The sequence below is a fragment of the Salmo salar genome, chromosome ssa13 (assembly GCF_905237065.1).
Source record: "Salmo salar chromosome ssa13, Ssal_v3.1, whole genome shotgun sequence".
Classification (NCBI taxonomy): Eukaryota; Metazoa; Chordata; class Actinopteri; order Salmoniformes; family Salmonidae; genus Salmo; species Salmo salar.
Window position 1 is genome coordinate 85206921 of NC_059454.1, and position 13690 is coordinate 85220610.

General features: G+C 42.2%; 1 protein-coding gene across 4 annotated transcripts in view; it reads right to left on the reverse strand.

Annotated features, from left to right (window-relative positions):
- The window catches only part of tenm1 (teneurin transmembrane protein 1), a 232381-nt gene that overhangs the window by 49304 nt on the left and 169387 nt on the right, over positions 1–13690 (reverse strand). For all 4 annotated transcript variants that reach the window (XM_014137549.2, XM_045692309.1, XM_014137548.2 and 1 more), the window contains exons 16-21: positions 9229–9348; positions 5526–5787; positions 4400–4667; positions 2172–2315; positions 1646–1895; positions 530–550 (exon numbers count right to left, since the gene is read on the reverse strand). In XM_014137549.2, coding sequence (XP_013993024.1) covers positions 530–550; positions 1646–1895; positions 2172–2315; positions 4400–4667; positions 5526–5787; positions 9229–9348 — 1065 coding nt within the window. The remainder of the gene's footprint in view (positions 1–529; positions 551–1645; positions 1896–2171; positions 2316–4399; positions 4668–5525; positions 5788–9228; positions 9349–13690) is intronic.

Here is a 13690-nt window from a genome sequence, read left to right on the forward strand (position 1 = left end):
TGTGCCATTCCATACAAGCAGTGAAGAAAAAGCACAGCTAGTTCAGTGATTTTTTTTTACAGGCTTTGATTGAGAAAGAATCAATTGCGAACATGACAGCTGCTTGAAAAGATGAATCATATCTCTGGGAGAAATGAGAGCCTGTTCGTTCGGGGGAGAGAGTATGAGAAGCCTATCCCAACACAACAGTGTTACACTGGCCTTCAGCGGGGTGCTCTCCCATCTAAACACACATGAAAGGCTGGGGCTTGTCTATGATAAGAGGCACCCTTTAAAGACCTCGCCTCGTTTGTATTTTTCTCCATTTCTGATCCCTGCTACTTTTAAATCCAGGTCAATAAACTTCCATATTGACTGACTCTCCTCGCTTCTAATCCTGTATTCTGTAACCAAATGAGAACGTCTTCTTTCATCCATGAAAGGGAGGCTGGCGGTTTGCAACTGAAGCACCGCTCTCTTCATGCAGCAGTGTCATAAAAACAGTTTTGAGGAAAATACATTATGAATGAATATGGTATTGAAAACGTACCTGTGCCTGATATCTCGATTCCTAGCAGCGTTGTATTAAAGAGATAGAAAGACAGTATTAGTTCTTATCCTTGGAGAAATGTCTCTTCTTCGATCCATGATTACACTTATGAAAGCATTTCAATGAAACTTTTCTGTTCAGTTTGTTCGTGTACTGTGTGCACAATAGATTACTTATTTCCTAATCTTTTTCCATTTGATCTTGAAAATTGAACAATCATAACAACAACAGCAAAGTATTTGGGCAACTAGCACTACAACAACTTTTATTATACTGTATATGTCAAATGCTTCAACCTCAAATAGTGCTTGTGATAATGTACAAAAACATAAAAACACTGAAAAACATATTTAAAGATGCACTATGCAGAAATTGCTTCGCCATTTCCTGGTTGCTAAAATTCGAATAGTTCGCCTAATTTCAGTTCATGTGACAAAACAAGCAAGTATAGTGCAGAGAATAATTTTACCATCTAAACCGCTGTCAGCGTGTGTAAAAGAGGCGAAGTCAGGTGCAGGAGAGTAGCGTGATGTAAACAGGCGCACTTTATTAAAGATCCAAAAGAACACAACATAAATCAAATGCGCTCAAAAACACGGAACATAACAAAAGTAAAGCGCGTAAAAAGACACCACAGCAACATGAAACAATTACACACAAAACATGATGGGAAAAAGAGGGTTAAATACAAGTAGCTTAATTGAGGAAATGAAAACCAGGTGTGTATGGAAACAAGACAAGACAAATGGATATATGAAAAATGGAGCAGCGATGGCTAGAAAGCCGGTGACGTCAATCGCCGAACGCCGCCCGAACAAGGAGAGGAGCCGACTTCGGTGGAAGTCGTGACAACCGCTGTGAAATATATTTTCCATAACCAAAACTATTGTATTTTCAACCTTTTAGATCTGGTGTACAAAACTGAAAGTAAAAGGCGCAAAAACCAAACTTAAGAACAGGAAGAATAGAAATAGCGCACATAGAACAGATCTATCACTTCTTAGACTTGCTTTCAATGAGAATGGCATATCTATAACACATATTTCCATGTGAATTTGGTTGGGTCGCCCAAAAAGTTACATATTGCTGCTTTAACTGTTAGTCTTAAAGTGTCACCTCAGTTCTAGTATGCTAATAGCAAATCCGTTGGGTAGAATCCTTCTGATGAAGTTGAAGTCGCCAATGTAGATGCTGCCATCGGAGCCACAAGTGATAGCGACAGGAGCGTAGAGCTTGCTGCCCAGGGCAGGCCCGTTACAGTTGGGGCAGGGGATGGTGCGCACGTTCCCCGTCCCCATCACTGTGTGGATGACTGGAGGTTGCTGGGAGATGAAGATGTTCTCTCCATTCCCTTTGTGTAGGACACCTGGAGTTTAAGGACAACTAGCAATTATATTCTAATCCAGAGGAATGACTAGTCCTTCCTGGAATCTTCAAAGTTCAACAAGGCCAAGAATAATGCATTGTACTAGTCTATATCAAGTAATTTGAAATTGAAGTTAAAAAAATGATAGTTTGGCAAGAATGTCTTCACAATATTCCTACTAGATAACCAGGTATGAAATAGTGTCAGGTCAGGTAGGCTTAGGGTAAAGTACTGTTGAATGGAATTGTGATACAGAGGAACAGGCAGAGCCCTCACCGCTTTGGAGGTTAAGGATGTGGTGCTTGTCCAGGGACCAGCCCCCTAGGTTGGAGGCAATCATCTCAAAGCCCTGCAGCTGAGCCATCCTTCTCTCCCACACAATGTAGTCAGCACATGACTCATACTCATAGCCTACAGAGACTGGAACACAATAGACCACTATGCTGTTAATGTGACGCTGCCAATGCATTCATTATGCTGTTGTTATTGCATTTACAAAGAGACATACCTGGAAAAAAAACAACCCCTAATGCTTTTGTGCGGCTAGCTCCTGCATAGTGTACAATTGCTTGAATCTGGAGTTGCTGTGGTCAAGGCAGAGGCTGGAACGATGCAGCACGGTGGTTATAGCAGAGCCTGGATGTGTGCTAACAGTCTGCGAGTCTCCGGAGCCTTTTTAATGCATCACTGATACCATCATGCTCTGCTGCATCCACCCAGTATGTGTACATGCTCACACAATTTTTGTCACTCTGTCTTGCTGTCTCTCTCTCTCTCTCTCTCTCTCTCTCTCTCTCTCTCTCTCTCTTTCTCTCTCACCCACACAAACATATGCGAAGGAAGCACACACAAACACACACACACAACAAGCAGGACATAGTCAGTTACACAGAGTAGCTACAGGCTCCTGCCTGTCTCACCATGATAGATCAGCCTGTTACTATCGGCAACGGAGAGAGGGATGGTGAGGAGGAAGGAGGGAAAGAAAGCGTGAGAGAGAGAGAGAGCTCAATTCCCACTGGTACATAAAGATAAATGAATAAATTAGAGCCTGTCTCATTTCCTTATCTCTTCCTCTGGTTTCGTGTGGATGAAAATATGTTTGCCCCATAACAAAATGTGTGTTTTGAATTTGAATTTAGTTTGGATGTTGTTCCTAATTGTGTCATGTGTTCGGTCCGTAACATCTCCAGGACTTCCTATTTATATCACAGACTATTAACCACAGTGCATCATATCCACCATCAAGGAGCTGAATACACACAAATTAAATCGTGCATTCAGTGAGAAAGGATTCCAACGCATGCACACCAGCCAGGCAATCAAGAAACACTCTGCTATCTGATAGTAATACATGGAGCAATCAAGAGAGAAATCCTCATAGTGTGAAGGAGATAAGAGTGCCCAGCTAGCACATGACGTTCTGAGAACCATTGTGTTTCTTAGAGCTTGGTGAGCATGTGGTTATCCTATGGTTATTTTGCATACAACCTTCCTACAATGTTCTGGGAATGGAGCAGGATAGTTGCTTGGCTTGGGAACATTCTCAGCCCTTTTAAGGAACTTGACAGAATAAAATTATTTTCTGGGTATTTCATTACTTTAACAGAACATTTCCTAAAAGTCTAAACATGGTTACATTTAATTGACATTTTTAATGTTCTAGGAACGTTCTCCAACTGGTTTGACATTAAGAATGTTCTCAAGTAGTTCAGAGAAAGTCATGAAACAATGTTCTCCTGTGGGAATTTCAGTACTTCAGCATAACGTTTTCGGCAGGTTTCCTCAAGTAAGTAATTCAAAAACCTCAAAATAACCTATAATTTCCGATCTCAAAACGGTAATAAAACCTACCAGGAAACATTTCAGGGAGCCATAGTAAAACGTTCTCAGAACCTCCTTGCAACTAAACATTTTAGTTCCCAGAACAGGTGAAATGTTCACTTCTGTTTTCAGAATATTTAAACTACTTTCAGATTTACCGGTCAGGAACCTTCCCAGAACCAATGGGAAACCAAAAAAATACGTACCCACAACTTCCAAGGAACCAAATGTGCTAGCTGGGTCTCTCCTGCTTTCTATTCCATTTAGATTTGTAACACTCTCTCCATTAAGAGCTGGTGCTCCCAATAGGCAGACGGCACACTAAATCAACCACTGATATAGAGCTTATATGTGGCCCTTCAAAAATCTCTCAGGCTTTCATACTACTGACCATTAACACACTGACAATCTCTTTAGAGCTCTGTGTGATTGTATTATCTAAAGAAAAAGTATAACAAAAGTAACATGCTGTTCTTCTGTTACACTGTTGAACATTATACTGTCTTTATAGATTTTTATCTTCCATTAGCTACAGATTGTCTCTCGTAGTTACCCAATGGAGAATGCTTACAATTTACATCCCTTGGGTGTAAATTGTCAAAGGAGTGAAATACAGCACATTATGTTTGCCCTATAGGGAATCTGAATGTATATGATTCAAGTGCTCCATACTGTCTTACCAAAAGCTTGGGCCAGGCCCAACACTTTCTGCCCATAGACATCAGTCTTGTTCCAGGCCAGGACATAGACCAGGTTGGGGGCAGCAGGGAACCACTTCTGGAAGAGGCGTCCCTCGATGGCGGAGGATACGTGCACCTTAACGAGGCCAGTGGGGATGATGGAGTGGGTTAAGATGATGCGTAACAGAGACTTGTAGCCAGGCGAGCGGGTGCTCAGGTAGCTGAGCTTTAAGAAACTGCCAGGGATGGTGATCTCCTCTTGGACAGCCTGAGGAGGAGGAGAAAGCATTTCACCTGCTGTTATTACATGCTATTGGTAACTAGGAGTTGGAAAGGCTTCAAAAGCCCCAAGGATACAGACTGTACGTATAGAAAACTTTTTAAACTTTCTCAGTAAAGAATGTTTGATCACTCAGTGTTTGTACTCGCTCCAATATATATTTGCACGTACTGTCTATCACTTTCTTGAAACCAAATCAAAATAACGATACTTGACACTTTTTTAACTTTGAACATTCTTTGTAACACTATGCCCCTGGAATACAAAATAGCAACTATATATCCTATATCATTAGCAACGTACAGGAGGACATTTTAATTACTGCTGATGATCTAACCCCCACTCCCACCCTTCACTGCTCACAGATTCATTCATTCTGAACTGGGTCCTCATTAAAATCACTATCAGTTTCATTATCTTCCACAACAAACTAGGACGTCTAGTCGTCTACACACTGCAAAACACAGTTCCAAAGAGGTAGGAATATCAGGGGGGTCCGGGGAGAAAATAGCAAGCAGATGGCAGCTCTGTGAATAAAGCGCCCCGGCAACTGATTAGTGTGAGATTCTAAGATGATTCACAGGTACAATATGAGCCTGCTGAAAATTTGACACGGTGCAGGAAGAACGCAAAAAAAAACATTTCAATATCCTACTAAAGAAAAATGCAGGAATTGGAATAAAAACGACCATTTATCACTTACACCTGGAAGTCATCCTAACATGATATTCCGAGTAGAGTATAGGTTGTAATTGAAAGCTGAGTGAGTACAACTGGGACTTAAAACTGTATATTACCATATATATTATGTTTATTACTAGCTGGTGAGTGAGCAGTCTACTGTACCTGCAGCTCAGGGATGGCTGGGCCTCGCTCCTCACAGGTGCTGGCGAAACGGGTGAGAGGGGAGGGGAGGACGATTGGGTAGGGACTGACCAGGTTCTTCAGGTCACATACAGGGGGGCGAGACTCCACCCTCGCCATGGTGACCTTCTCTACAACCACAAACTGGTTCCATGGTAACCAGACGGTGCGTTTCTGCATGAGGAAGGGAGCCCTCTGGAAGATCAGGGAGACTGAGATTCCCCCTGCAGCCACCAGGTCAAAACTACAGGAACAGAAATCGACACAAATCAGAGCAAGACTATCTCAGCATCATAAGCCAGTTTACTATAGTATCCACTAGTGGTGTAACGGACCGTAGTTGATCCGTGATCCGTACGGATCACCCCCCACGACTCGGCACGCATGTGAACCACGGATCAATTGCAAAGTTTGACCATCATAGTGTGAGATACAGTTTTACTGCCGCTGTTACTTTTTAAAGTAAAAATTCCCTAAATCTCGATGCAGAGTTGCAGTGAAAAGATAAAGACAAGACAGATGCATGCTGTGTTTTACTCTGAAGCCTGAAGGTTGATTTGATTATTTTTAAAAAGCAGTTGTGTGTACTGTTCACGTGAACGGGGCATGTTGAATCCCAACAAATCAAACCTGGATGCTCGCGTTGCAAAAAGCAAAGAAGAAAAAAGAGTGCAGTGACAGCCATGGCTAGCGGAGGAGCTGAAAAACTGGAAAAGTCTCCCGCTTCATTTATGTACATGTACAGTGGGGGAAAAAAGTATTTGATCCCCTGCTGATTTTGTATGTTTGCCCACTGATAAAGAAAGGATCAGTCTATAATTTTAATGGTAGGTTTATTTGAACAGTGAGAGACAGAATAACAACAAAAATATCCAGAAAAACGCATGTCAAAAATGTTATAAATTGATTTGCATTTTAATGAGGGAAATAAGTATTTGAACCCCTCTCAATCAGAAAGATTTCTGGCTCCCAGGTGTCTTTTATACAGGACACGAGCTGAGATTAGGAGCACACTCTTAAAGGGAGTGCTCCTAACCGCAGCTTGTTACCTGTAAAAAAGACACATGTCCACAGAAGCAATCAATCAATCAATCAATCAGATTCCAAACTCTCCACCATGGCCAAGACAAAAGAGCTCTCCAAGGATGTCAGGGACAAGATTGTAGACCTACACAAGGCTGGAATGGGCTACAAGACCATCGCCAAGCAGCTTGGTGAGAAGGTGACAACATTTGGTGCGATTATTCGCAAATGGAAGAAACACAAAAGAACTGTCAATCTCCCTCGGCCTGGGGCTCCATGCAAGATCTCACCTCGTGGGGTTGCAATGATCATGAGAACGGTGAGGAATCAGCCCAGAACTACATGGGAGGATCTTGTCAATGATCTCAAGGCAGCTGGGACCATTGTCACCAAGAAAACAATTGGTAACACACTACGCCGTGAAGGACTGAAATCCTGCAGCGCCCGCAAGGTCCCCCTGCTCAAGAATACATATACATGCCCGTCTGAAGTTTGCCAATGAACATCTGAATGATTCAGAGGACAACTGGTGAAAGTGTTGTGGTCAGATGAGACCAAAATGGAGCTCTTTGGCATCAACTCAACTCGCCGTGTTTGGAGGAGGAGGAATGCTGCCTATGACCCCAAAAACACCATCTCCACCGTCAAACATGGAAACATTATGCTTTGGGGGTGTTTTTCTGCTAAGGGACAGGACAACTTCACCGCATCATTTGACGGGGCCATGTACTGTCAAATCTTGGGTGAGAACCTCCTTCCCTCAGCCAGGGCATTGAAAATGGGTCGTGGATGGGTATTTCAGCATGACAATGACCCAAAACATACGGCCATGGCAACAAAGGAGTAGCTCAAGAAGAAGCACATTAAGGTCCTGGAGTGGCCTAGCCAGTCTCCAGACCTTAATCCCATAGAAAATCTGTGGAGGGAGCTGAAGATTCGAGTTGCCAAACGTCAGCCTCGAAACCTTAATGACTTGGAGAAGATCTGCAAAGAGGAGTGGGACAAAATCCCTCCTGAGATGTGTGCAAACCTGGTGGCCAACTACAAGAAACGTCTGATCTCTGTGATTGCCAACAAGGCTTTTGCCACCAAGTACTAAGTCATGTTTTGCAGAGGGGTCAAATACTTCTTTCCCTCATTAAAATGGAAATCATTTTATAACATTTTTGACATGAGTTTTTCTGGATTGTTTGTTGTTGTTATTCTGTCTCTCACTGTTCAAATAAATCTACCATTAAAATTATAGACTGATAATTTCTTTGTAAGTGGGCAAACGTACAAAATCAGCAGGGGATCAAATACTTTTTTCCCCCACTGTATGGGAGCATTTTGGCTTCCCTGTCAAATATAATGACAGGAGAAGGGTGGTGGACAACACCATTACTGTGTGTAGGCATTGTGCCACAAGAAAGCTGTATGATCATGAACTACATGGAGCATGGCCACACATTTAAAGCGTCATCACCCTTGTGTGTCAGTGACGGGAGACAACTCAGCCAAGAGACAACAACTTCTCACCGCGGCAGAATCAGACTGGGCTAAAGCCATCACCAAATCTATTGGGATGTTTATCACTGCAGACATGAGGCCATACTCTGTTGTGGAAAACAAAGGGTTTAAAAATATGGTGAAAGTGCTTGAGCCATGCTACGAAATCCCCTCGCGCACCCACTTCAGTATGAAGATCGTGCCAGATCTTTATGAACAGGAAAATATCAAAATTGAGCACTGAGCACTGAAACTGCACTGTCTGTCCATGATCCTACCTCTGAAAACAAAGTTTCTACAATCCATGACCTCAAGTGAGGAAGACAGCACCATCACTAGAGATGTCAAGGCTGCCATTAGAGAGGACCTGAACCCCAGATACCCCCCTAATGTACAGAACTACTTATCTACTGCACTGGATCCAAGGTTCAAGCCACAGAGCCGACAGGAGCTGACTCAGAGGCATCTCCTCCACAAAATAATTCGGCCATGAAGGAGCTTTTCGGGGAGACCTTTGCGAGCAAGGACACAGGGAAGACGTTTGCCAACACCATCAAAGAGGAGGTGGAATCCTACAAGGCAGCAAGTGGCATTCCAGTGGATGGTGATCCACTGGCATGGTGGAAAAGCAATGAGTGTAAATACCCTCACATTGCCATGATGACAAGATGCTACCTGGCTGTGCCTGGCACTTCAGTTCCTAGTGAGAGGGTGTTCTCCACTGCAGGGGACATAGTGACTGCAGAGAGGTCTACCCTCTCCCCGGACAATGTAGATATCCTCATCTTTTTGAATAATAATTTGAAGTTATAAGCTCAGGTCTGCGATGCTTTCTTTCTTTACTTTTTTTTGGATAATGTGGACACGGGCTATTTTTTCATTCACTATTGTTCAAAGGAAGAAAGTATCATGCCTCATATTGCACTTCAACTTAACAATTGAGTATTGAATATTTTATTTTAATATTTTATTTAAACATCGAAAAGATCCTTGCTTTAAGTGTTCTTTAAGTAATAAATGGAAAGCAAAGTTATATTTGTCTCCCTCTTTACTTTTGCTGATCCGAAAAATTATCCGATCCGTGACTCAAAACCGTGATCCATCCAAACCGTGAGTTTTGTGATCCGTTGCACCACTAGTATCCACATACAATACTTGACCACTGTCTACCTACCTGCCATCCTGGCGACTGACAGAGAAGCCAAATTCGGGGTACTGCTGGAAGCTGATGTTCACCCCCACCAGTGGAGTCCCGTCTACTGCCACCACCTGCCCCCGGATCACTGAGGCTCGGCTAGGAGAGAGCAGGGTTTATTTTACTGGGTAAATACATTCTACTATAAGAAGTTGAAGTGTTTTCCAGTTCAGTTGACAAATGCAAAAGTGCTATATCCATACACTGTGGTAGCCTACAAATAGCTACGTAGAACGGGATCTGTACTTCAGTGGCAATTATACACTGAACAAAAATATAAATGCAACATGCAACAATTTCAAAGATTTTTCTGCATTACAATTCATATAAGGCAGTGGTTCCCAAACTTTTTATAGACCCGTACCCCTTCAAACATTCAACCTCCAGCTGCGTACCCCCTCTAGCACCAGGGTCAGCGCACTCTCAAATGTTGTTTTTTGAATGTTGTTTTTTGCCATCATTGTAAGCCTGCTACACACACACACTATACGATACATTTATTAAACATAAGAATGAGTGTGAGTTTTTGTCACAACCCGGCTCGTGGGAAATGACAAAGAGCTCTTATAGGACCAGGGCACAAATAATAATATAGCAATAATCAATCATTTTGCTCTTTATTTAGCCATCTTACATACAAAACCTTATTTGTTCATCAACAATTGTGAATAACTCACCACAGGTTAATGAGAAGGGTGTGCTTGAAAGGATGCACAAAACTCTGCAATGTTGGGTTGTAATGGAGAGAGTTTCAGTCTTACATCAGTTTCCACACACAGTCTGTGCCTGTATTTAGTTTTCATGCTAGTGAGGGCCGAGAATCCACTCTCACATAGGTATGTGGTTGCAAAGGGAATCAGCATCTTAACAGCGCGATTTGCCAAGGCAAGAAACTCTGAGCACAGCCCTATCCAGAAATCTGGCAGTGGCTTCTGATTAAATTCAATTTTCACAGAACCACTTGTGCAACTTCGATGAGGCTCTCTTGTTCAGATATCTGTAAATGGACTGGAGGCAGGGAATGAAAGGGAAAACGAATCAAGTTGTTTGTGTCACCCTTTCAGGAAAGTACCTGCGTAATTGCGCACCTAGCTCACTCAGGTGCTTCGCTATATCACATTTGACATTGTCCGTAAGCTTGAGTTCATTTGGACACAAAAAAATCATGCAATGATGGAAAGACCTGTGTGTTGTCCTTGTTAATGCAGACAGAGAAGAGCTCCAACTTCTTAATCATAGCCTCAATGTTGTCCCGCATATTGAATATAGTTGCGGAGAGTCCCTGTAATCCTAGATTCAGATCATTGAGGCGAGAAAAAACATCACCAAGATAGGCCAGTCGTGTGAGAAACTCATCATCATGCAAGGAGTCAGACAGGTGAAAATTATGGTCAGTAAAGAAAACTTTAAGCTCATCTCTCAAATCAAAAAAACGTGTCAATACTTTGCCCCTTGATAACCAACGCTAAAAGCATTACATGGTCGCTGCCCATATCATTGCATAATGCAGAAAATACATGAGAGTTCAGGGGCCTTGCTTTAACAAAGTTAACCATTTTCACTGTAGTGTCCAAAAGTCTTTCAAGCTGTCAGGCATTCCCTTGGTAGCAAGAGCCTCTCGGTGGATGCTGCAGTGGATGCTGCAGTGTACCCAAGTGGCGTCGGGAGCAACTGCTTGCACGCACGTTACCACTCCACTATGTCTCCCTGTCATGGCTTTTGCGCCATCAGTACAGATACCAACACATCTTGACCACCAAAGTCCATTTGATGTCACAAAGCTGTCCAGTACTTTAAAAAGATCCTCTCTTGTTTCCAGTGGTTTGCAGAAGAGGATGTCTTCCTTAATTGACCCCCCCATAAACGTAACGGACCTATACCAGGAGCTGTGCCAGGCCCGCCACGTCTGTTGACTCATCCAGAAGTAACGCATATAATTCACTGGCTTGTATGCAAAGCAGTAATTGTTTGAAAACATCTCCTGCCATGTCACTGATGCGTCGTGAAACAGTGTTGTTTGATGAAGAAATTGTCTGTATAGTTTTTTTGGCCTTATCCCCCAGCATTGTCCCAGCCATATCTGTGGCAGCAGGAAGAATTAAGTCCTACACAATAGTATGGGGCTTACCTGTCCTAGCCACTCGGTAGCTCACCATATAAGACGCTTCTAGCACCTTCTTACTAACGGTATCTGTTGCTTTTATACATGACTTACTACTCGAAAGTCGTCTTTATTCTCGCTCAAAAAACTCCCATGGCTTATTTTTCAAATTGTCATGTTTCGTTTCTAAATGTCTCCGCAAGAGTGAATGTTTCCTGCGAGAGAGTAACGGTTAATGTGATTTGATGTTAATTATTTGACTAGGATACCTGTATTTGACATTGTGTTGTTATTTCGATGAACCAGGTGCGGAAATCCCGGGGGGGACGGGGGGGACACGACCCCCCCATCCTGGGAAAAATATGATTTGTCCCCCCCAATATATCACTGAAACATAACTATGTAATTTAAATAATATTAATAATACGCAATGAAAGCAATTGTGCTGATTATAGACACTTAATAGCGCGTTTTTAAGTTTCAAAAGATTGCGACCCCCCCACCCTTTGCCTCACAATGGTTTGATCCACTGCCAGTTCCTTAGCTTGCTAGGTAACAGAGAGGTCGTATCTACTGTCTGAAAGGCACTCAATGCGCGTAACTGACGTGAGGTTAATCCAGTCAATCGCGCACACACACTAGCTGAATATGCAGAGCTAGCGCGCAAATATTAACTATTAAGCTAGCTAGTACCTATTCCATTTATGTGGCGTCGTCAAAGATGGAATCTTTGCTATCGTCAATTTATTCCAAGATCAGCATGCAGATGATGTAAGTTAGTGCTTCAAAGTCCCTGTGATAAGGTTAGCGATAAACTGAAATCCAAACTGAACAGAACTACACTCTCTTCTACCATTGTCTTAAATATATTTAATGGTCTCGTTGCAAAAGCTAAATTGTCGCAAGGGAACTTTTATTTATTTATTTTATTTCACCTTTATTTAACCCGGGTAGCAAAGATTATAGCAAACACCACTGAAACTGAATTGGTGCTCGCTAGCTTTGCAAATTCAGCTATTGTTGGAAGCCAGCCAATATGAAACAAACTATTAAAATTACAAAAGGTTGCAGCATATGTTGTGTAAATGGTGAACTCATACAGCTGTCAACTCTTGTCATTTTAATCCGTTTCACATTTGCTAGCTACCTTTTAGATCGAAACCCAAATAGAATGATTGAAGATGATAGAAGCCAATCTCCTACTGTAAATAACCTACACACTGTGTGTGTAGCCAGCCAGCCAGCCAGGTAGAAAAATGGCAGAAAAATAAAAGACGGACATGAGAGTATTTTTCAATACACCAAAACGCATAGTAAGAACCCTAGTAGCCTAATATCTCAAAGACTAGTTGATAAAATGTTCATAAGAAAGAAATGAAATTCTAATGGAAATGTTTCACAATGATGTCATTAGGCAGAGCAGGCAACAGATGGCACACAGACAGCAGAGTTGGGGACAGATATGTAGGGACAGACTGGCAGAGACAGGGAGTCTCAGGTAAGTTTGTTGAGTCTTTGTTTGGCAACATTATGAAAGGTTCTCAATTTTTTTTACTTGTAAAATAGGAACATAATTGGAAAATGCCATGGATACCCCCACTCTCAACTTAAACTGGTGACTGAACTAAGATTTGTTAAAGGCAATGGTATTGCTGTTGTGATTAGTTGTGTAGTTTTGGGTACCGGTAGTTAGGAGTACGGCAAACACCTTATTTCTTTGGTTCCTCAATATACATTTACCATATTACAATGTAGGCTATGTGTTACAGCACTACTTTTGGTGTCCCCCTCAGGAATTGCTCTTGAGAAAATTTCATGTAATTGTCCCCTCCAAAGTTGCTATCATATTTTCGCCCCTGCGCTGAACACTAGATGGTAAAGTTTTATTTTTGGCAGTGAAACGAGGCTACTCTGGCGAGAAAGAAACTCACCCAAATGTATAGCCCCGTTGGAAAATATAAATGTACTGTTTGAAAATATGAAGAATGTGAATCACATTTTTTATTTGGTGTACCCCGATGGCATTGCGCGTACCCCAGTTTGGGAATACCTGATATAAGGAAATCAGTCAAATTAAATAAATAAATTAGGCTCTAATCTATGGATTTCACATGACTGGGAATACAGATATGCATCTGTTGGTCACAAATACTTTAAAAAAGGTAGAAGCATGGATCTGAAAACCAGTCAGTATCTGGTGTGACCACCATTTACATCGCATAGAGTTGATCAGACTGTTAATTGTGAACTGTGGAATGTTGTCCCACTCCTCTTCAACGGCTGTGCGAAGTTGCTGGATATTGGCGGGACCTGGAACACACTGTTGTACACGTCGGTCCA